The sequence below is a fragment of the Ambystoma mexicanum genome, chromosome 2p (assembly GCF_040938575.1).
Source record: "Ambystoma mexicanum isolate Mex_15411 chromosome 2p, UKY_AmexF1_1, whole genome shotgun sequence".
Classification (NCBI taxonomy): Eukaryota; Metazoa; Chordata; class Amphibia; order Caudata; family Ambystomatidae; genus Ambystoma; species Ambystoma mexicanum.
Window position 1 is genome coordinate 1,415,194,140 of NC_090923.1, and position 21,775 is coordinate 1,415,215,914.

The 21,775-nt window shown below is 43.9% G+C and overlaps 1 protein-coding gene across 1 annotated transcript in view; it reads left to right on the forward strand.

Annotated features, from left to right (window-relative positions):
- The window catches only part of LOC138566063 (retinoic acid receptor responder protein 2-like), a 94,674-nt gene extending 74,428 nt beyond the window's left edge, over positions 1-20,246 (forward strand). The window contains exons 3-4 of the mRNA XM_069643097.1: positions 16,201-16,302; positions 18,588-20,246. Of these exons, the coding sequence (XP_069499198.1) occupies positions 16,201-16,302; positions 18,588-18,686 (201 nt within the window). The 3' untranslated portion in view covers positions 18,687-20,246. The remainder of the gene's footprint in view (positions 1-16,200; positions 16,303-18,587) is intronic.
- Positions 20,247-21,775: the final 1,529 nt, after the last annotated feature.

The window sequence follows — 21,775 nt, forward strand, 5'->3', positions numbered from 1 at the left end:
AGGGAACAAACAGAAAGGGGGAGCATAAGTAGGAGACATAATCACGTGATATGGTGGACAAGGCTTAACGTGTGAATACACGTGACTGCATGAACGTGGAAGGAGCGCATCTCCAAGGCAACCTCCAACGCTGTTTATGTGCTACACGGCGGCTCTTTGTAAAGGCAAAAGCTTTTGGCGTAGCACAAGATGGTTGCAAAACAGATCGGACAACATGGGTAGGAGACTTAGTCCAGAACCGAGTCAGATTCTTACGTGGTTCTCGGGAAGTGGACTGGGTAACAGACCATTTCCTGACAGCATCCTCCCCACAATGATGACCCTCCAGTCTCAGAAGCAAGAAACTGGGACATGAGACATGGGGCATGGATGTTGGAAGCGGGCTCCCAGGTACGATCGGCCGGACCGTAACCCTTCCAGTCCACCAGAAAAAGCTGTGTACCCCTGGAGAACTTGGAGTCCAAAATAGCATTGACTTCATACTCCTCTGAACCCTGAACCATGATAGGGGAAGGACGAACAGGCAATCTAGTAGAACTCAAACAGGGCTTTAGCAATGCCACGTGAAAAGCCGGATGTATTTTCCATGATTTCGGTAACACCAGTCTGACCGCCACGGGATTAATTATGGCTTGTACCCGGAATGGTCCCAAAAAACGAGGCAACAGAGATTTACGTCCTGGAATGCAGAGGTTTTTTGTGGACAACCACACCTTAGACCCAATGGTATACTTAGGACCCTCCCGGCGGTGATGATCAGCATAGGTTTTAGATTTTTCTTGGGCCTCACTCAAATGGATACCGACTGCTTTATGTACGGCAGTTAGATCCCAAAGACAAGCTTGAACAGCCGGGTTAGAGTTATCCGGGACCAACTCTGCAGGAATAGTCTGTGGATGTTGACCGTACAGAGCATGAAATGGTGTGGTATCAACAGATGTGTAAAAAGAATTGTTATATGCGAATTCAGCATGGACAAGAACAGAGTACCAGGTTTCTTGATATTGGAGTATCAGACAGCGTAGATATTGTTCTAGTGTGGCGTTAAGACGTTCTGTCTGATCGTCGGTCTGGGGATGGTAGGCACTAGAATAACGGTCTTCTATTCCAATCGAGGAAGTAAGATGTTTCTAAAAACGTGAGGTGAACTGTGTCCCTCGATCTGAGACTATCACATCGGGGAGACCAAATAGACAGAAGACATTGTGCAGGAACAATTCGGCAAGGGCAGGAGCGGTAGGCATTCCTTTGCACGGGATAAACAAACCTACCTTCGTAAAGTAGTCAATAACCACCCATATTGTGTCATAACCCATGACGGGAGGGAGCTCCACAATAAAATCCATAGAAATCATGGACCATGGACGTTCAGGAATCGGCTGGGGATGTAGCAACCCCATTGGTGTTGTTGTATTACCTTTACACTGTGCACATACAGAACAAGAGGAGATGTAGGCAGATACATCCTGTTGCATGGAGGGCCACCAGCACCAACGTTGTAACAACTCCAAAGTTTTACGTTGGCCTGGGTGAGCAGCCACTAATGAATCATGATACCATTGCAAAGCCAAGTGTCTCGCAACGGCATCCGCTATATAGATGTGGCCTTGATAATATGGCAGTTGTTTGATTACCTCCATGTTGTATTCTTGGGTCTCCTTAGGACCCTTAGCCACCCACTCCTGTATTAAGGAATTCAGTGTTGGTTGCAAGGTGCAAGAGCAAACTACTTGGTTTTCAAGTAGCAAGGTACCATCCCATGATCGGGAAGGTGAACTGTGAACACAGGAAAGAGCATCGGCTTTAGAGTTCAACTGCCCAGGATGGTAAGTTAACATGTAATTGTACATGGAGAAAAATTTGTGCCACCTGGCATGGCGGGCTGTGGTGCATTTCAATGACTGTAATGCTAGTAGGTTACGATGATCGGTGTACACCTGTACGGGAGAAACAGTACCCAGGAGATGATGTCTCCAAACTATGAACGAGTCCCTAACTGCTAACAATTTGTGTTCAGTGACTGTGTAGTTCTGCTTGTACTGTGTTAGTTTCAGGGAATGATAAGCCACTGGATATAACAACCCAGTGTCATTACAAACTTGAGAGAGAACTGCCCCAACCGCCACTTCCAAAGCATCAGCCTTCACATGAAACAGAAGCTCAGGATCCGGATGTTGGAGAACAGGTGCAGTTGTAAAGGCCACTTTCAAAGCCTCAAATGCTAGTTGAGCCTATGGAGTCCGTAAGAACTGTCGTTTGCTGCTGGTCAATGCGACGGTTTCGGAAAATGACTGAATAAACCACTGGTAAAAATGTGCGAAACCAAGGAATGACTGCAATGATTTGAGAGAGGTAGGTGTAGGCCACTCCAACAGGGCCTTCACCTTAAGAGTACTCATCTTGATTCCCTGATTGGTGATGTCGTAACCCAGAAATTCTACTTCCTGAACATGAAATAAACATTTGTCCAGTTTGGCATACAAACAATGTTCTCTTAATCGTTGTAGAACTGAGGAAACATGCTTGACGTGTTCTGGATATGACGGGGAATAAATCAGGATATCATCCAGGTAAACCACAACATACCTATCAAGCATGTCACTCAAGACGTGATTTATGAACTTCTGGAAGGTGGCTGGAGCAGTCCAAAGGGCATGACCAAATACTCAAATAGCCCGTATTTTGTTCTAAAGGCTATTTTCCACTCATCCCCTTCCTTCATTCTTACAAGATTATAGGCCCCTTTAAGATCCAGTTTGGTGAAGTATTCTGAAGTACCCAGTTGGTCTAGCAAGACTGAAATGAGAGGATTTGGGTACTGTTTTCTTATGGTCACGGCATTGAGTCCTCTATATTCAATACATGGACGCAGGTCCCCCTCTTTCTTTGGTACAAAAAAAAGGGGCGATGCCACTGGAGAATGGGATGGACGTATAAACCCATTTTTTAAGGCTTTGTCCAGATATTCTTTCAGAACCACATTCTCTTTCTGCGTCAGGGAATACACCCGCCCGGATGGAATCCTGGCACCTTCCACAAGATTGATGGGACAATCGTAGGGGCGATGGGGTGGCAACTTCTCCACCTCCACTTTATCAAAAACGTCCTGAAACTTGCTGTATTCCTTGGGCAGCATAACAGAGGTAACCCCCCCTACTAGTGCTACTGCATCTAATAGCGGGGAGCAAGGACTGGCCACTGCAACAAAACAGTGACTATTACAATGACTAGAGGTGAACCTGACTACACCGGTTTGCCAGTCCACCAATGGGTTATGCAACACCAACCATGGTAATCCTAAAATGAACTTGAATTGTGGTGGCGCAATTACATCAAAATGTATCTCCTCTGTGTGTCCCGAAGTGAGGGTTATGACAAGGGTGACGGTGCATTCCGTGACCAAACCCGACACCAATGTGGTACCATCCACTGCGCTGACAAGCTCGGGATGATCTTTGCGGGTGACCGGTATATTCCAATCGAGTACGTTTTGGGCATCAATATAGTTCCCGGTAGCTCTGGAATCTAAGACAGCCTGCACTGCCCAGGAATCCCCAGACGGAACAGCCAGTTGGGCATGGACAACATAAGGCACCGACAAGCAGGAACCCTGATGACTTTTGCTCGACAAAGGGGTTCCCTCTATTGCCGGGCTCTGGCATTTCCCTGTTTCTTGGATTTCTTCGTACATTCTCGCATGAAATGCTCAGCAGAACCGCAATAGAAACATACATTGTTTTTTCTGCGTACTTCTCTTTCCTCCGAACACAAAGTACCCCTAACGGCCCCGATCTGCATAGGATCCCCTTCCATAGCGGATGGAGCAGTAATTGTAGGTGGAGCGAGAAAAAGCCCTCTTTTCTCCCCCTTCCTTTCTGACCTCCGAGCGTGAAACTGCAGAACAAGGTCCAATAGTTCGGGAAACGTGGAGGCCAGCCTGTCTCTGCAACCAACTGATTAAAGCAGGAAAGATAAGAAAGTAAATGAGTGTCCTTTTTTCTGCAAGGACAAGAGTTCCAGATCATTAGCTTGGGTTTTATATCTGGCATTGGATACACGTGACATTTCCGTGATTAAAGCGTCACAATCATGAAGTAACGGACTCTCTTGTTCCAATAACGGATTGGCCCAAACTGCTGCCGTACCACCTAAATAAGACAGAACAAAGGCTGATTTGGTGGTAGAATCAGGAAATGAGGAGGGTCGGCACAGGAAATGTAATTTACACTGATTAATGAAGGTACGGTATTGTTTAGGGTCACCATGGAAGCGTTCCGGTGGAGCAAGAGAAAATTGAGCCGCCATGAATACAGGGCTCCCTTCCTGGTTCTGGGAAGGGCCACTCGGGGCAGCCATCACGGGTGCAGCAATACCCGAGGTGCTTGCTCCCGAGGGTTGGATACTGGCACGGAATTCTTGTAAATTCCGCTGAGTGGCTTCGTGAGCGGCTGTCATATCAGCCCTTAGATCTGCCACTATCTGGGCCAGAGTGGTGAACGGGTCTGTGGAAACGCCCATCGAGGAAGAGGCTTCTGAATATGTCAGAACTCTGTAGGATTCCTGGTGGGAGTTCTGTTCCAGCAGTTGAATCCGTTGTGTAGCCGACAAGTTCTTTCTGCCAATGTACCCCTCAGGGATGTAAAAACAATCGCCTGAGACTGAGGAGTTAATTGACCCAAAGATGGATGGACGTCATAGGATACCCCTGACCTGTAAAGGAAGATCAAGATTAATACCAACGTTAGCACATGAATAACTAACCATAAGAATCATAGGATAAATACCTTGATTAGTAAGCAAGACTCTAATACAAGGTCAATGTTCCTGAGCTGATTTTAGATGTATCCTAAGAAACGAATAATGGTAGATGGATTGAGTAACCAAGAAAATAAGAGTATGTCACAATGAGAAAAACAAAGCACAGTTCTTACCATATGACCAAGAAAGGGAATGGAGATGATGTTGGAGGGAAGGACCTACCCTCAGCACACAGTGGAAGTACCGATGAGTTGATGAAAAGTACCCAGTAGAAATTGTCCGAGTTCCCGTGAAGCAATGATCCACCTGACACCCGTCGGAATGAGGACGCCTATCAATGTTCCAGGATGAGTATCAAGTTCAGCGAAGCAATGATCCACCTGACACCTGCCGGAACGAGGACGCCTAGAAATGTTCCCAGGAAAAATCCAAGTTCCAGTATCCACCTGACACCCACCGTAACAAGGACGCCTAACGGTTCCTGAAAGGAGTCCGGACACCAGAAAATTACAGGCAGCAGGTAAGTTCGTGTGGATGCAACGTGCGTGGTGCAAGTAGAGTGGTTCAGGAGACCAGCGGAAGCGGAACTTGCAAGTATATGTATATGACCGAAGCAAGAGCCAACGCTTGTGAGTAGAATGGTCGGGAGTTCTGGGTCGGTTACCTTGCGGGCAGCAGAAGTACAGTTCGGCAAGAGTAGCGGGTCGTATTCAGTCCGAAGTCTGCAACTGATGATCTGGAAGAACAGGTAGGGGCAAGGCAAGAGAGTTCCGTAGAGCGTAGCCGGGTCAGTGATTCAAGAGAGTAGTTCAAACAAGGTAGCAAAGAGCCGTAGAACACAAATTCAGAAGCAGGGAACAAACAGAAAGGCGGAGCATAAGTAGGAGACATAATCACGTGATACGGTGGACAAGGCTTAATGTGTAAATACACTTGACTGCATGAACGTGGAAGGAGTGCGCCTCCAAGGCAACCTCCAATGCCGTTTATGTGCTACACGGCGGCTCTTTGTAAAGGCAAAAGCTTTTGGCATAGCACAAGATGGTTGCAAAACAGATTGGACAACATGGGTAGGAGACTTAGTCCGGAACCAAGTTAGATTCTTGCGTGGTTCTCGGGCAGTGGACGGGGTGCCAGACCGTTTCCTGACACCCACACAGTCGAAGGCCCCTTCCTGTCTGCCCCTGTCCACACCGGCAGCACGGCGCAGGACACTACCCCTATCTCATCGGACCACACACGTCCATATGAACACACGACCTGCAACCACTATTCAGTCCCATAACCAAGTGTTACCCTGATTGACCGGAGTAAATGCAATCCAAGAGCACAGTGGAAACGGACCCGCCGCAAGTAAGCCTCCTTCCTTTAACATGCATTAACAGGATTGTCTGCCATGCACGTCCTATGACCAAACAACGGCAACCACACCCACAACCCGTATCACCCACTGTTGCCTCAGTAAACTGTGCACATACATAACACTCTGAAATGTATCTCTGATGGTTAGCTTGTACTTTAACCTGACGCCATACTTGATTAGTGTGTTGCATTCTATGCCCAGCCTACCGCCATAATTGATTAGCGTGTTGCATTCTATGCTTAGCCTAGCCTACAGCCATACTTGATTAGCGTGTTACATTCTATGCCTAGCCTACAGCCATACTTGATTAGCGTGTTGCATTCTATGCCCAGCCTATCGCCATACTTGATTAGCGTGTTGCATTCTATGCCCAGCCTACCGCCATACTTGATTAGCGTGTTGCATTCTATGCCCAGCCTACCCCCATAATTGATTAGCATGTTGCATTCTATGCCTAGCCTACAGCCATACTTGATTAGCGTGCTGCATTCTATGCCCAGCCTACCACCATAATTGATTAGCGTGTTGCATTCTATGCCTAGCCTAGTCTACAGCCATACTTGATTACCGTATTGCATTCTATGCCTAGCCTAGCCTACAGCCATACTTGATTAGCGTTTTGCATTCTATGCCTACCCTAGCCTACAGCCATACTTAATTAGAGTGTTGCATTCTATGCCCAGCCTACCGCCATACTTGATTAGCATGTTGCATTCTATGCCTAGCCTACAGCCATACTTGATTATTGTGTTGCATTCTATGCCTAGCCTAGCCTACAGCCATACTTGATTAGCGTTTTGCATTCTATGCCTAGCCTAGCCTACAGCCATACTTGATTAGCGTTTTGCATTCTATGCCTAGCCTAGCCTACAGCCATACTTGATTAGAGTGTTGCATTCTATGCCTAGCCTACCTCCATAATTGATTAGCGTGTTGCATTCTATGCCTAGCCTAGCCTACAGCCATACTTGATTAGCGTGTTGCATTCTATGCCCAGCCTACCACCATGAGTGATTAGCGTGTTGCATTCTATGCCCAGCTTACTGCCATAATTGATTAGCACGTTGCATTCTATGCCTAGCCTACAGCCATACTTAATTAGCGTGTTGCATTCTATGCCTAGCCTAGCCTACAGCCATACTTGATTAGCATGTTGCTTCCTATGCTAGCATCTAGCCCAGTGGCTCAATCCACCTAACCTTGCCTCCTTATGACCCAAACTAGATAATCAATAAATAATAATACATTACCCTACCACGATGATAGTCAGCCCAAATAAGTAAGTTGACCTACTAGACAGTAACTCCTGATCCAGCACTATTGGAAAACCTTGTATTATCCGCATTATCATTACTCTCCAGTTGAGCGAGTCATAGACAAAGTACAAATTAATATGACCTGAGTCAGTGGTTTAACACTACTACCTACCTACTCGCCTAAGTCCGCAATGCTAATTCTTCTGAGTACTATAATGTTCCGCATAATGCTCTACTCCGTACCCTGCACAAGAGGTCACTTCATTAAGATCAACAAAGGCCTTGCCAGGCTAGGCTGTCAACGCCATCACCCAGTTCCATGCCCAACCCAATTTCTCCCTTCCCTACCCCCCATTCCTCGCCATTACCATACACAACAAAATTGAGAGGATTACTGCCACCACCATAGCTGATATTACCCCCCCAGGATCCCCCACCACCTCACCTCACCCCCCTTACAAAAACTCGATCCTCCTCAGGTATATACAGACTCAACAGACTTAGAGCCAGAACCAGATCCAACCACCAAATGCCCAGCCTCATTACAACTACAATCTCACCCACATTAACAGCAACCACACCAAATAACGGCCAAATTATAACTCCCCCTGAAAAACACAACAAAGCAATCAAAAACATACAAAAACCTCCTCAGTCATCCAACCTCAACACCACATCACCCTCTGACCCCACTCCTAAAATCAAAGGCGCACTTATCAATGCGCGATCACTATGAGTGCACACCACTGAAATCCATGATCTCATCCTAGAGCATCAACTAGATATGATAGTAATTACAGAAACCTGGCTAGACCCGGCCGCAGGCCCACTACTAACAATTGCCTTCTCACAAGGATACAGCATCCTCAGAACAGATAGGAAAACCCTCCAAGGAGGTGGAGTGGCCATAATAGCTAGAACGTCACTACAACTTGCAACCTGCCTGGTAGAACAATCAGAGGGTTACGAACTATTACTAGTCAAATACACATCTAACCCAAAAACTACCACAAACTTCCTAGTTGTCTACAGATCACCTAACAAAAACACCCATACCAACCTAGACATCCCACTACTGCTTATGCCCATCATTAAGCCAAAAACCAAATGTATTGTTTTAGGAGACATTAACCTGGGGTTCAGAGACCCCTCAGACACTGATGCCTCTGCCTTCCACTTCGCCATGACAGACATGAGCTTCATCCAAATGATTAATGCACCTACCCATTCCAAAGGCAGAACACTGAATTGGATCCTCACCCTGAACTCTCAAATCACCATTGATTCCATCCTCCCAGTAGTATGGTCAGACCACTTTGTCATCAGCTTCACCCTGGAATATAGCAACACCGACCTCACCAGCCCTAAGCCGCTCGACACCTTTGAAACTAGAAACATCAAAAAGCTCTCAGCAGATAACCGATCTCCACCTCTGAGATCAGCACTAGCCAACATCACACCTAACACTAACAATCCTGATTATTTAGCAGAATGTTACCAACAAAGCCTTACCCAAACCATCGACGCTCTCGCCCCGGTCACCACCAAAACAAGAAAACCCGACAAACGGTCTAGCTTCTGGTTTGATGAAGAATTAGTCTCCCTAGGCCGAACGAAAAAATCGCTTGAACACCTAGATAGGAAAACAAATAGTCCAGAATCAGAAAAGGCCTTCAAAACTGCTAACAAAAAATACAAATCAGCAATAATTGAGCATAAAGCGGACGCCTTCAACCAGCGCATAGCTAATGCCAACTCTGACAGTAAAGAGCTATTCACTATCCACAGAGAACTTGAAAACCCCGGCCAAGTCACAGCACCACATAACATGAGCAAAGCCTGATGTACCACAATCCAAGACGCGTTAGCCTCTAAAATAAAAGTCCTACAAAAGAAAATTGACAGCAAAAAATCTCTCCTTGCCGGTAAAACATCTCCTTCCCTGGACACCATCCCTACTAATGCCCCGTCATGTACTCCTTTTCAATTCACCCCAGTCTCTAACAAAGAAGTACTAGATACTATAAACAAACTAAAAGCCTCAAACTGCAAAGAAGATAAATTCCCGTCCCACCTAGTCAAATTATATGCCCGACCCTCTTACCCATCATCACTGAATTTGTCAACGCCTCCTTCAGCTCCAATATAGTCCCATCCAGCATCAAAAAAGCATGGGTAACACCCTTACTAAAAAAAACAACCTTGGGCCCCACAATCCCCACCAACTACCGACCCATAACCACTGTCCCTTTTCTACTGAAAATCATCGATAAAATAGCTTACTCTAAGATCCATATCCACTTAGAACACAATAATCTATTGGGGGGCCGACAGTCAGGATTCCGGCCTAACCACAGTACAGAAACAGCATTACTGGGTCTGAAGATCCAATTGGATGCCTCAAGAGAAGCAGGTAAACTTTGCCTACTCATGCTACTAGATCTATCAGCGGCCTTTGATTTGGACGACCACGACAAACTTTGTGGCACCTTAGCCAATAACTTCAACATGTCAAACAATGCCACAAATTGGATCTAATCCTTTCTTGCAGATAGGACCTCAAGAGAGGCCATATGCAAAGAAGCAGCCGATCCCATACCAGTCCCGTTAGGCGTACCACAAGGCTCCTGTCTATCCCCCACACTGTACAATGCCTACACCAAGCTACTTTTTGCAGCACTGGACGCAATGGGGGTCATCTACACCAACTTCGCAGATGACACGCAGATCCTGATCCCTCTAACAGGGATTCATGAGCAGGACACACTCCTCATAAATAAAATCTACTCACTAATCCAAAACTGGATGGCTAACAATAGCCTTTGTCTCAATGATGACAAAACAGAGTTACTTATACTGGGCTCTGCATCTAATATCGCCTCCCTACAGCATGATTATGCATCTTTCATCAATGATGGCACCACAATCCCGGTACTCAAACAGTGAAGACACTCGGCAAATACCTAGACGCCACTTTAACCATGACCAAACAAATCAACTCACTAGCCTCTTCCACCTCCTACACAGTCAAACTCATCTCACTCAGCTGCAAATTCCTCTCCGCCAGAAACTGTGCAACATTAGCTAGAGCACTCATACTCTCGAAGCTTGACTATTGTAACGATCTCTACCTAGGCACATCTAACACTAATCTAGCCAAAATCCAATTTATGCAGAACAAAGCCCTTCGAGCTGCACTAGGCATAAACAAAATCGGACCACATCTCGAATATCAGAAGATCCAACCACTGGCTCCCCATTCAAGCAAGAATATTGTTCAAAATCCTCAGCATCACACATAAATGTATCACCAACAAAGCACCAAAATATCTCCTTAACACAGTCAAGAAGAAACATCACACCAGACTCCTCAGATCGAATAACAACGATAATCTTGACATCCCATGATACAAAAGAGAAAAAGCAGTCGGTATTTGTTTCAACGTACTCGCCCCCAGGTACTGGAATACCCTTCCCACTAATAGCAAGATGGAAAGGTCCTACCCATCATTTAAAAAGTCGCTAAAAACCTGGCTTTTAGATCAATTCTGACATGAATACAGAACCTAACCCACATGCCATTGTATATTACCGCTAGAAAAATATTACTGTATTATCTCTGTTATTACCTTACTATATTCTAAGATTGTATTTGCCATTGTCTGTAACTATGCCGTGATACCTGCAGACATGGCCCAGAATCCGCTCTGCCAGAAAAGTGATGGGTGGAAGGTTTTGAATCAATCAGAACCACAGCCATTGCTCTGGGCAACCCTCCACACAACTGTTTTTAGCCCGCCTGCGCCATTGTAAAAGGGGTCCAGGCATATGCAAATCACTCAGGTACTGCCACCAACGAGAGCAACCCTGCCCAAACTGCTAGGCCACTTCCTGTCTGGATGGAAACACAAGCAACCCCAGACCGGTTTCGGCCTTGTTGGTAATCCGCTCTGCTGCCATCAGCAGGGCAGGATCCTACAATGGTTCTCCAGATCCTGGGCAACATGAACAGAAACCAGGAAGCAAGGAGAGCTTCCTGTATTCTTACACATGCGCACAGGAGCTGGAGCGCCCCTAGAGTACGCCCCAGCAGTTCTAAATGTGTGGGGAGGTGCAGAACGCCTGCTACGCATATTTAGAGCTGTGGTACCCCAGCTTGTCTCTGCAATGGGCCATGTAAGGCTGGGAAAGCAAAACACCCAAGGACTTAATTGACCATTGGATGTGTGCTATGGGGTACGAACTGTCAAAGGGAAACCCCATTTCCCTGTGGCAGTTCAAGCCAGCCCAGGAGTGCCCCCTCAGCTGCTTGTTGCAGCTGAGGGAGTTCTTAGCGTTTTCATTGGACTGGCTTGGCTGCTCGTCCAAAACTGGTGGGTCGACAACCCATCGGCCATTATGGATGAGCCGCCCCTGTTCCCTCAAAATGCACGATCAAAGAATTCTTCTGCGAGCCTTTTTTGTTCAAATCTTACATTCAGATTCTTTCACTGTACTAATGTTAAATACACATTGAACATTGAAATGTACATGAATGCTCAAGGGCCCATAAAGTGCGAGGATACTTTCCAAAAGAAATGCTAGCAGTAAGACAATGATTTGCCACAGAGGGTCGAGGCCACAGTGATGAGGATGGCCAAGCATGTCTAAGTGAGGGTCGATGGCAATGGGATCTAACAAAGGGTCACAAGAGACAGGGATTGCCCCTCTTTCACCAAAGGAAATCCTCATGCAAATGTTCAGGTTCCAAAGATCAATGCAAATCGAAATATGTGGCAACAAATGTTCAAAGTTCAAAAGTGTTCCCTGGGTTCAAACACATGCATCTTGCATCAAGTCTCTGGAGGAAGATGTCTTCTCTCCTCCTCTTGCACTCATAAGGTGGGTGGTTTTCCCCTTGGGCTCTTCTATTGTAAGCAAATAGTCCTCTGTCGCAGTTCTATGGCCCTCTGGCAAACAGGTGTTTGTGTGGCCTTCCAGACCTTTGCCTTATCGAGCTCTTTCCCTGCCTTTGTTTCAGAGTCTCGCTCGCTGGGAGGTCTTGCTGGCCCTGATGGGGTGAGATGGAGAAGCAGAACCCTACTCTTAACTACCCTCTTCTTCCCCCTGTATTCTTTCCTAGGGGTATGATTCTTCCATTCCTTTTGTTAGTTTCTCCTTCCTGCCCCTGGTGTAGCATTGCTGTCTCAAGCCTCTTCCCACTAATATGGTTTTTCCTGGGCCAACGTGGTCCTCAGGAACCTCACTGTCCTGATCTCTAGGTCCCTCTCCTTTTCCCTACGGGTATGATGCTGTCCCCCTCTCATATGTTCTGCTTTGTTCTCCCTCTTTCAAGCAACCATCTCTTTTCCCCCTAGCTGGTTCAGGTCTTTCTTCTGTTCTCTCCGCTCATTCTCTTCCCAGGTGGTACCTATTGTTTCCCTCACCAAGCTGGTGCCCTTTTCACTTTGCTCCCAGGCAATCTCTCTACCTTCTCAGGATCCTCCAAAGCTCTCTGTTGTTCCATATCCTCCTCTACTGCGCAATTGGTACCCCTCCTCCCCCGCACCAATCTGGTACCCTTCTCCTGCTTCACTGTTTGAATACTTCCCACATGATACCCCCTTTGTGTCCTTTGTTTCCACCCCAAAGCTGGTACCACCCCTTTCATTGGCTTTCTCTCTACAAAATCCCATTCCACTGAGCTTTCCCATGCTTTTCCTTTCTTACCATCAGGGCTTTCTCCTTGCGGTGCTTGTCCGTGGGAGGATAGCTCTGGGGCAAGGTCCTTGCCTTGGAAGCAAGACGACACGGAGAAACACAGGTTCGATCCCCGGGTCCTCTGGGTATTAAGAGTGTTATAAATAACCTAACATATCACTCTCCACCGACCCTGTTGGTGGCACCAGTTGGATAGGCTAGTTGATTTTTTATGTGTTGTCCGCTACTCCTTTGGGGTGGGTTTCAAGGGGACAGGTCAGATAGGTGTTCAGGGGGCTGGCCCAACGCTACATAAAAGCCATCCGCCATTTTGGATTTTCTATTGGCCTCTGCTATTATGTGTATTCTGATCCACCTCCCCTGGGACTGCCCGTTAATCCCTGTGCTCCCTGGTAATTCCGGCATGTTTTATCTTTCATGTGTAAACCCTCCTATATGCCTGGGGAAGTGTCTCTTATATTTGTTTCCTTTATTAAGAGATTTGAAGGTAAAGATAGAACCATTGCATCTCCCGCCACGTTGCTCAGACAGAGAGCACAATGCTTTATCCAATTCTCTGGTTCTTCTGTTTGTGTTCTCTACCTCGGCAGAGGGAAACGTTATATTTTGTATCCAGGTGTGCTTTTAAATGGGCTTCTTTCAGCTGAGCTGTCAATACTTGTATATTGCATTTTCCTGTAGGGAAAACTGGATACAATATCATATATAATATAAGTGGGATGCTCAAATAAAAAAGAGGTCAATCAAGCTCGCAAGGCACACAGGAGTTGTAAAGAATTTTACTTGAGATGGGGGGCAGAGACATTGCGCCCGCTGCAGAAATGTACCATGCTAAAGCCATTGCAGCTGGTACTTAGCGGGCAGAAACATGGGGTTTTGCAAAGATTACTGATCAGGTGAATAGTGAAAATGCACCCCAGAAATCTTTGCTTGCCCTACCATGCACTTACCCAAGTGAACACTTATAAACAGAGTTTGATTTGAAAGGTGTTGGCTTTGAAATGAAGAAGCCATATTGCATTGGTTAAGAATATGGCAGACCAATACTTTGGTCATGTACCGTAGAGCACTAGAAGAGGTATTGGCTATTGTAGGGGAAAACAAAGTTCCCTGATCCACATATATTAAAGAGTTGGCATGTGGCATAAACCTAGTGGAACTATGGCAACACTCTGATCAGTATCCTTTGTTCTCATGAGAAACATTCATTTCTGCTTTTGAAGAAAGGTATTTTTCATGCATTTTTCCACCTAGGCTTATTGGTAGTCTAATGTTTCATTATTTAATGTGGGAGCAGTCATTATCCTTCATTATTTGAAATATATAGAACCTTGGTTAGTTCAATTAAAGTTCTTGAAAATTAGATTAGGAATTTTACTAATAGCATTTACATCTAAATGGAGGAAACTGATAGTGATTGTTGCACGTATTGTGAACCCTTAAAAGAAGATATTATATATTTTATTACTTTCTGCCCTGCCTACAAAGCTCCTAGAAAATGTTGGTATTACCGTTATTTAGGAATTGTGATATAAAGACTGTGGGAACTGCAATACAATTTGGTTATCAAACTAAAAAGTAGCCAAAGGTACCTGAGGAAGCCGCGCATAAATTGAAAGGGCGGAGAATTCGGTCAAGAGGAGCTCAAAGTATGTAAATGGATGAGCTTTAGAAGAATTCATGATGACAACTTATAGAAGTGAAGTTTACAATCATATTTTGTGTTCATTATAAAAATCTAAACATCTATATATGTTTGTGTGTGTATGTTGGAGGCTGCAGAAGTTTTATTTGATTTGTAGTATATTTATTATTCAATATTCTCTAAAGCATGTATTGCGTCTGTACAATTTTGATATACAGAGTTGGAAAGTGTGATTTTTCTACTTCTATTGAAATAGCAATGATTTTGGACATGCAAAACTTTCACGGAACTTCGTTATCTTGCCGTGAATGTTCTAATTGGTCCAGGTCAGATACATGCCATATTTAATTTTCAAGAATAGAAACAAAAAGTACAGAAGAAAAGGTTTTTTTTTCTTTCTCCCATGCAAAGTAAGTACAATGCGACCTTTGACTATACTGCTGCTTCTGTTGCAGTCTAATATTGTAGACATCATTTTAATGTCAGAATAACCCTGTGTGCACCCCGAGGCCTACGGGCGTGTGGCGCATTATACAAATGCAAATAAATAATGATCTAGTTCTGACATCATGAGAGATACAGTGTCACTGCACTCCACAGTCAGAGTTAACCTTACCAAACTTTGTTCGTAACCCTGCATTTTACCCAAGGATCCCTCTTGCTCCTCGCCCAAGGTACATCGCCTCCAATCACCCCTCTGTTCCAATGGCCCAACCCAGCTGACAACCCAACCTGCCATCAGCTTCATACTGAGGCCCAACCCTGTTACAAAAGCCACTGCTGCCCATGGCTCATCTACACTCCAAGGCCCATCCCCGCTCTGAGGCCCATAGCCACCCCCAACCCAATGGCCTCCCTGAGGCCGCTTTGCTGCCTCATGGTCCGTCTGTGACCTGAGTCCATTTCCACCCCAAGGCCCAACCTTGTACCACACTAAGGCCAGGGCAAGGACACTAGGGGAAGCTAGTTTATATAAACCTTGCAAAGAAATACATTCCCACTACATTGCTGTTTTGGATAATCACAATTAATTTACTTTTTGTTTGGTATTATAACAGATGACATACTCCCAAAAGATACATAATAAGGATATTTGAAGTTCTGTGCCTGCATTATGCACTATGGCCTGCAGCCTTGTGCTTTATATTGGAACAAACTCCTCTCTGGCTTTTGATATTCTTACATTGAGCAGTTGAGGGGTCCAATATTCTATATTTAATCAGAGGGTTCATCATGGACTGTTCGCAGATTTTAAAATGTTGCACCCCCTGAATCAGTCAGTACTTACTGGATCTTAAATGCATTGACTTTGGTTCCACCACATGCAAGGTGGCTTGTCTCGGCCCAGAAAATGCCCCACTGGGCACATGTGGCGAGTGGAGGCATGCCGCGATGGTGAGCAATGTATTGTGGTTACAAGTGTCGGACAGATGTGCCTAATGTTTACAGTGATTTGCTCTTTGTCCTTCCTGTTCCAGCGGTGGCAGGTGTGTGTCGCTTGCTTTAAATATGATGATGATGTGAACCCCCAAACCCTGGACAAGTTTTGGGACTGCATACCTTTACGAAGCCATACCACGGTGAGTTGCATTTTGTTTATCCTGCTAATGAGTGACAGTCCGGACCACCCCAAAAATATGAAAACATTACATATTTTTATTTCATCCATCACAAGGCATTACAGATAGTCCAGTCTCTAGAGGAGGGAAGGGTGAAGGAAGATATGTCTTGCGCTTTGCCCCAACATCAGGGTCTGCAACCTGTTCGTCATCAGATGTTGTGGACTACAACTCCCATGATCCCCCACCATTGACCATACTGGCTAGGGTTGCTGAGAGCTTTAGTCCAAAACATCAAGAGAGTCAAAGGTTGCAGATCTCTGCCCTAACAAATTAGGCCAGAATGTTATTCCGTGTTAGCAGAAGAGTAGCTTTCCAGCACCTGCTATTAACTGTATATCGAACTACTGACGCATACTAAATATGCCTTTACATTTTGCTAGAATTGGTAGTTGGCGCCCTTGAGTTTTCAAAAATGAAATGTTAGGAAAACAATAACAGTCAATTGGTCAAATAGTAATATTGCGATCAGTGGCTATATATTTTATTTATTTATTTATTAATTGTGACCTGGTAACAATATTTAAATCTTTCTGAAAATATAATTTCTTTTTTCTTTACAAATTCATTGTTTTGATAATACGTTTAACAAAATGATCAATACATAAGCAAATGTAGTCCATCCTTTCATATAACTTCTTTATCAAAAATAACAACATTCCTAAGATCATGAAGTCACAATTGACACAAATAAAGTACCTTGCCTAACCACGTGTTTAGTTTGAGAACAAATGAGTCTTCCGCCCTAAAATCAACTAGAAACAACAAGGCAACAAAACTTTGAAAAGTACCAAGCAATCATCACTGGGTCAGCGTAAAACTGAGAATCTCCAAAGAAAACCTCGAACACCTGTGATAGTCCAGGTGAAGCCAGTACCAATTTATCTCAAACAAACAGTTTTGTTTTTTTTATAGGCATTGGATGGGCATTTCCAAGGCACTGGGCCTCATTACGAGTTTGGCGTTACCGGCACGGCTGCCGCCAAACTCGTGAAAATACCGGCACCCGGCAGTGGGGAATTTCCGGGGTATTTAGACCTTGCCGGACCCGGTAATTCCTCCATTGCCGGGTGCCGGTATTCCGACCTTGCCGGACCCGGTAATTCCTCCATTGCCGGGTGCCGGTAAGTGTCAGTCCCCATTCCCATTGAGAAAGGCACACGCGAGCACAACTCATAGTACGGCGGTCCGGGAACTACGGTACTGGCATGCTTACCGGTACCGTAGTTCCCGGTCCGCCATACTCGTAATGACCACCACTGTCTTAATGGTACTACCTGGCCATAAGATGCCCACGGCTGGCAAAAGGTGCGATAACTTAGAGGTATAATGGCAGTGCCCAGCGAATGCCTAACTAATATCTATAAACAAGCCAAAAGTGTTGGCTTGTTTTAACAGGACTTCAGTGCAAGGACCAGATAAACCAAATGGATGAAGGCCCATTTGGTTAAGACATTTTTATTACATCAGTAGTTAATTTACAGCTGCAATTAAGGCATTAACCCTTAGCAGACTGCTTAGAAATAACACAGGCAGACCAAAGTTGTATGTTACTCTGCGAGATCCCAGGGGCGAGGGTGTTTTGTGAGGGGAGGGGCAGGTAGTGGGTGGGAAAAGCCATAGGGATTACCATGATTATAGACAGTCACTGGGTGGGTGAATAACCAAACTACACCAATGAGCTGTGTGCTCTCCCTGCCCAGCCCCCACATGTTGGGGCTGATTCATGGAATTTGTGCGCCGAAAAACGGGGATTTGTGCGCCATTCTGCCCGCAAATCCCCATGTGTTAAACAGGGATTTGCAGGCAGAATGGCGCACAAATCCCCGTTTTTCGGCGCACAAATTCCATGAATCAGCCCCGTTATGTCTCTCTTAGCTATAGTTTCGGTTTAGAAACGAAAATGAAAATATTTGTGTAAAGGTTTGACTTCCAAGTGGAGAAGCTATGCGCAACATATGGGTGGGGGTTCTGCCCAAGTACTTTTCCGGTGCATTTGGAATGTCATTGGGCGACATTTCTGGAGCAGGCGGAGTTCAGGAGCATTAGAAGTGTAGGTGGATGGAAAATACAAAGTCCTTGGGAGTTTTTCAAGTTTCTGAAAGAGGTGTGTAGGCCATCATACAATAGTGAGTTGAGCCATGCCTTATGCATTATGTCGGTTTTCTACCAAACATGAGGGCAGTGAAGCTTGCTAGTACTGTCAGCAGAAGCATTATCATTGTCATTGTTTTTGCTTTCCACAGGAGAGAAAAAAACAACAGCAACAAAAGTGTGAGGATGTGAAGACGGAGCAGGAGCCCATGATTGGGGTGTTTTCTTTCCTCAAGTCAGGACCGGATTAGGATCAATTATAAAGAATATCAGCCTTCAAATCAAGAGCAACCTCGACCATGTGCCAGAATGACTGCAACAAGACAATGTGAAACACAAAATGGCTGCCTGCAAGGCAGGACCTACCTAGAATCCCAGCTCTCAAAGCAGAAGCTCTCGTTTGAAAGCATCAGTAACCTAGACACGAGGCTTGAATGCTTACCTCAGAATTCTCTGATTCAAACTATAAGTAACAAATTAAATATTCACTCAATGTCTGATTAACATAGAACGTCTGCTCTTAAAGCATGCGCTCAATAGATCATTTGCACTGAAATAACAACAGCAGTTTCTCATGCATGATTATTGATTGATCGCGTTCTAACATGCAGGGTAATTTCAACTATACCATGTATGTAATTTTCAAGCATCATTATTGATTATTGATGAACCAATGTAAAGTATATCCTGTATCAACTCATAATTCAGATGGAGTAGTATCTATGTATGCATGTTCATTTGTTCAGAAATTTGTCTTTGGGTAAACCATGTTCTTTACCCTTTTTGTAATTTGTGTTATTGTATCATATTATGGTCTATAATACCATTTCCTTTATTTTTTGTTTAATAATATTTATTGAAATTAGATTAAAAGATAACAATACAACAATGCAAAGATCAAATCAGATTCAAGGTGATTTTAGCCTAAAATCAGCAACTAACAGTGGGTAATGATAAGAACTGATATAAATGAATTATTATAAACTCACTTGAAACAGAATAAAGGCATAAATCATATTCAATGAGGTTTGCATTGTTAGAACTGCAGATTATTAACAAAAAAAAAGAAAGACTGACAAGGGGGGACGACAGACAAGGGAGACAAACGGAGGATCAGAGGATGGGAACGGGAGAAGGGGAGGGGGAAATTAAGTACAAATAAAGATTTCTTAATGTTTTAGGAAATAAAACAATTGAAATTAATGAAAATGGCAGATACAATTAAAATAGGAGACACATTTTTATGTGCCATGTGATGTGACATTGAAATAGTTCAAATAGTGGATAAAAAATGACCATTTTGTATTATGCCTTTGAATAGAATTTTGTGAATTAGCCATGTTCCAGATTTTGTATATTACAAATATTGTTCCACCAACCTCTAATACACAATGCATGTGAGTGTTTCCAATTTGCCGGTATACGTTTTAAAGCAATAGTTATGAATAGATCATATAGTTTCTCTGAAACAAACTCATTTCGGCCTTCGAAAGCGAGGCTGCCTAAGACAATATTTAAAAAAGATAATGGAACATTGATAAAAAATATACGTTTAAGGAATTTCCCAAAATTTTGCCAGAACGCAAAAACAAAAGGACAGATAAAAAACATATGTTCATAGGAATCCGGGGCATAATCACAGGTCCAACAACTGTTGCTTAACCGTTTTTAGATTTGGAAAGTTTGACAGGGGTAATAAATGCCCCATGAATGAAAAAAAGAAAGTGCTGTGTGATGTTGGCTGCTGTTGAGATATTTCTGATTTTGGAGAATATCAAAGACCAAATACAATCATCGAGTGTTACTCCAAAGTCCGTTTCCCATCATAAAAGCACTGGTTGAACAACAGATTTCGTATTAAGGGCATTATAGAATTTTGATTCCTTGAGGTCGGATCAGGTGGTTAGTTGCCACAGCCTAAGAACATCTGGAGATAGGATGTTATTAGAAAAATGTTGATGAGCATCTAAACAGGAGTTGATAAGCTTATTGTAAAAATTAAGTTCAATATTAGGCATAGAATATGAGTGTCTCAACTGCTGAAAAGGAAGAATATCAGGGTCATTAATGATTTGTTGTATAAATCTAATGCCTTTTTTAACCAAGATTTCTGGTTCAATATTCTATTATTAATGACAATGTTTTTGTTATGCCAAAGCAGGGGGGATAGGTTATTATTAGGCTTTTTATTGTGTGGAAAAAGAAAGACCTTGCGGGTAGCCACAGAGGCTTTAATAGGGTCAGACAGAACCATGGAGGTGTGATTAAAGAGATAAATGAGATCCGCTGGATCATAAGGATAAACCACGTTTTTCTCCAGTTTAAGCCAGGAGGGAATATCTGATAAATGAGGGGAATTAAACCAACAACAGGATTGTTTAAGGAGGAAAGCAGAGTGATATCGTTTGAAATCTGGAAACTTGACCCGCCCCCACCGCCCCAAATCATAACGAGCTATTCATTTAGCTATGGCTATTCATTTACATTTGCCAGAGCCCCAGAGGAAATCAAGTTAGAGTAAATTGGTTTGAAAAAAGAGAGAGGCAGAGGAACAGGGAGGAGCTGAAGGTAATAAAGGATAAAAGGGAGAGCATCATTTTAATAGCATCAAGCCTACCCCATCATGAAAGATAAAGGGGAGACCATTTGGAAGTGAGATATTTAAATTTGTCTAACAAAACACGCTTGTTAAGTTTAATAGTATTATGAATCGTGGACGTAAAACTAATACCGAGATATGTAATGGATTAATTACACCATTTTAAACCGTAGGGCTCCAATTCATGTTTAAGACAGAAGGAGTTAAGGGGTAACAATTCAGACTTTTCTTTATTAAGTTTATAACCAAAAACTGCACTGAATCGATGAAGGGAAAATAGTAGGTGAGTAATATGGAGTTTGGAATTTTAATGAAAATAAGGACTTCATCATCATATGCTGCAATTTTAAAATGCGATGAACCAGCTGGGATTCCTGGAATATTTCTGTTAGATCTAATAGATTCTAATAGAGGTTCTAATCATAAAATGTAAAGAATAGGGGAAAAGGGACAGCACTGTCGTGTGCCTCTTAAGAGAGGAAAGAAGGAGGAAGTTTGACCATTGATAAAAATTGATGATATAGGGCATGAGTAGAGAAGTTTGACTAACGAGATACATTTTTCGCTGCAGCCGTGCCATTGAAGGGAGTGGAACATGAAGTCCCAGCTAACATGATCAAAAGCCTTTTGAGCATCGAGAGCAATTGCAGCGTATCCTTGTCTATCTTTTTTGTCTTTGGAAACAATATAGAGGGCATCTAAAAATGTCTGGCATTCGAGGAGATGTTATGACCTTTAACG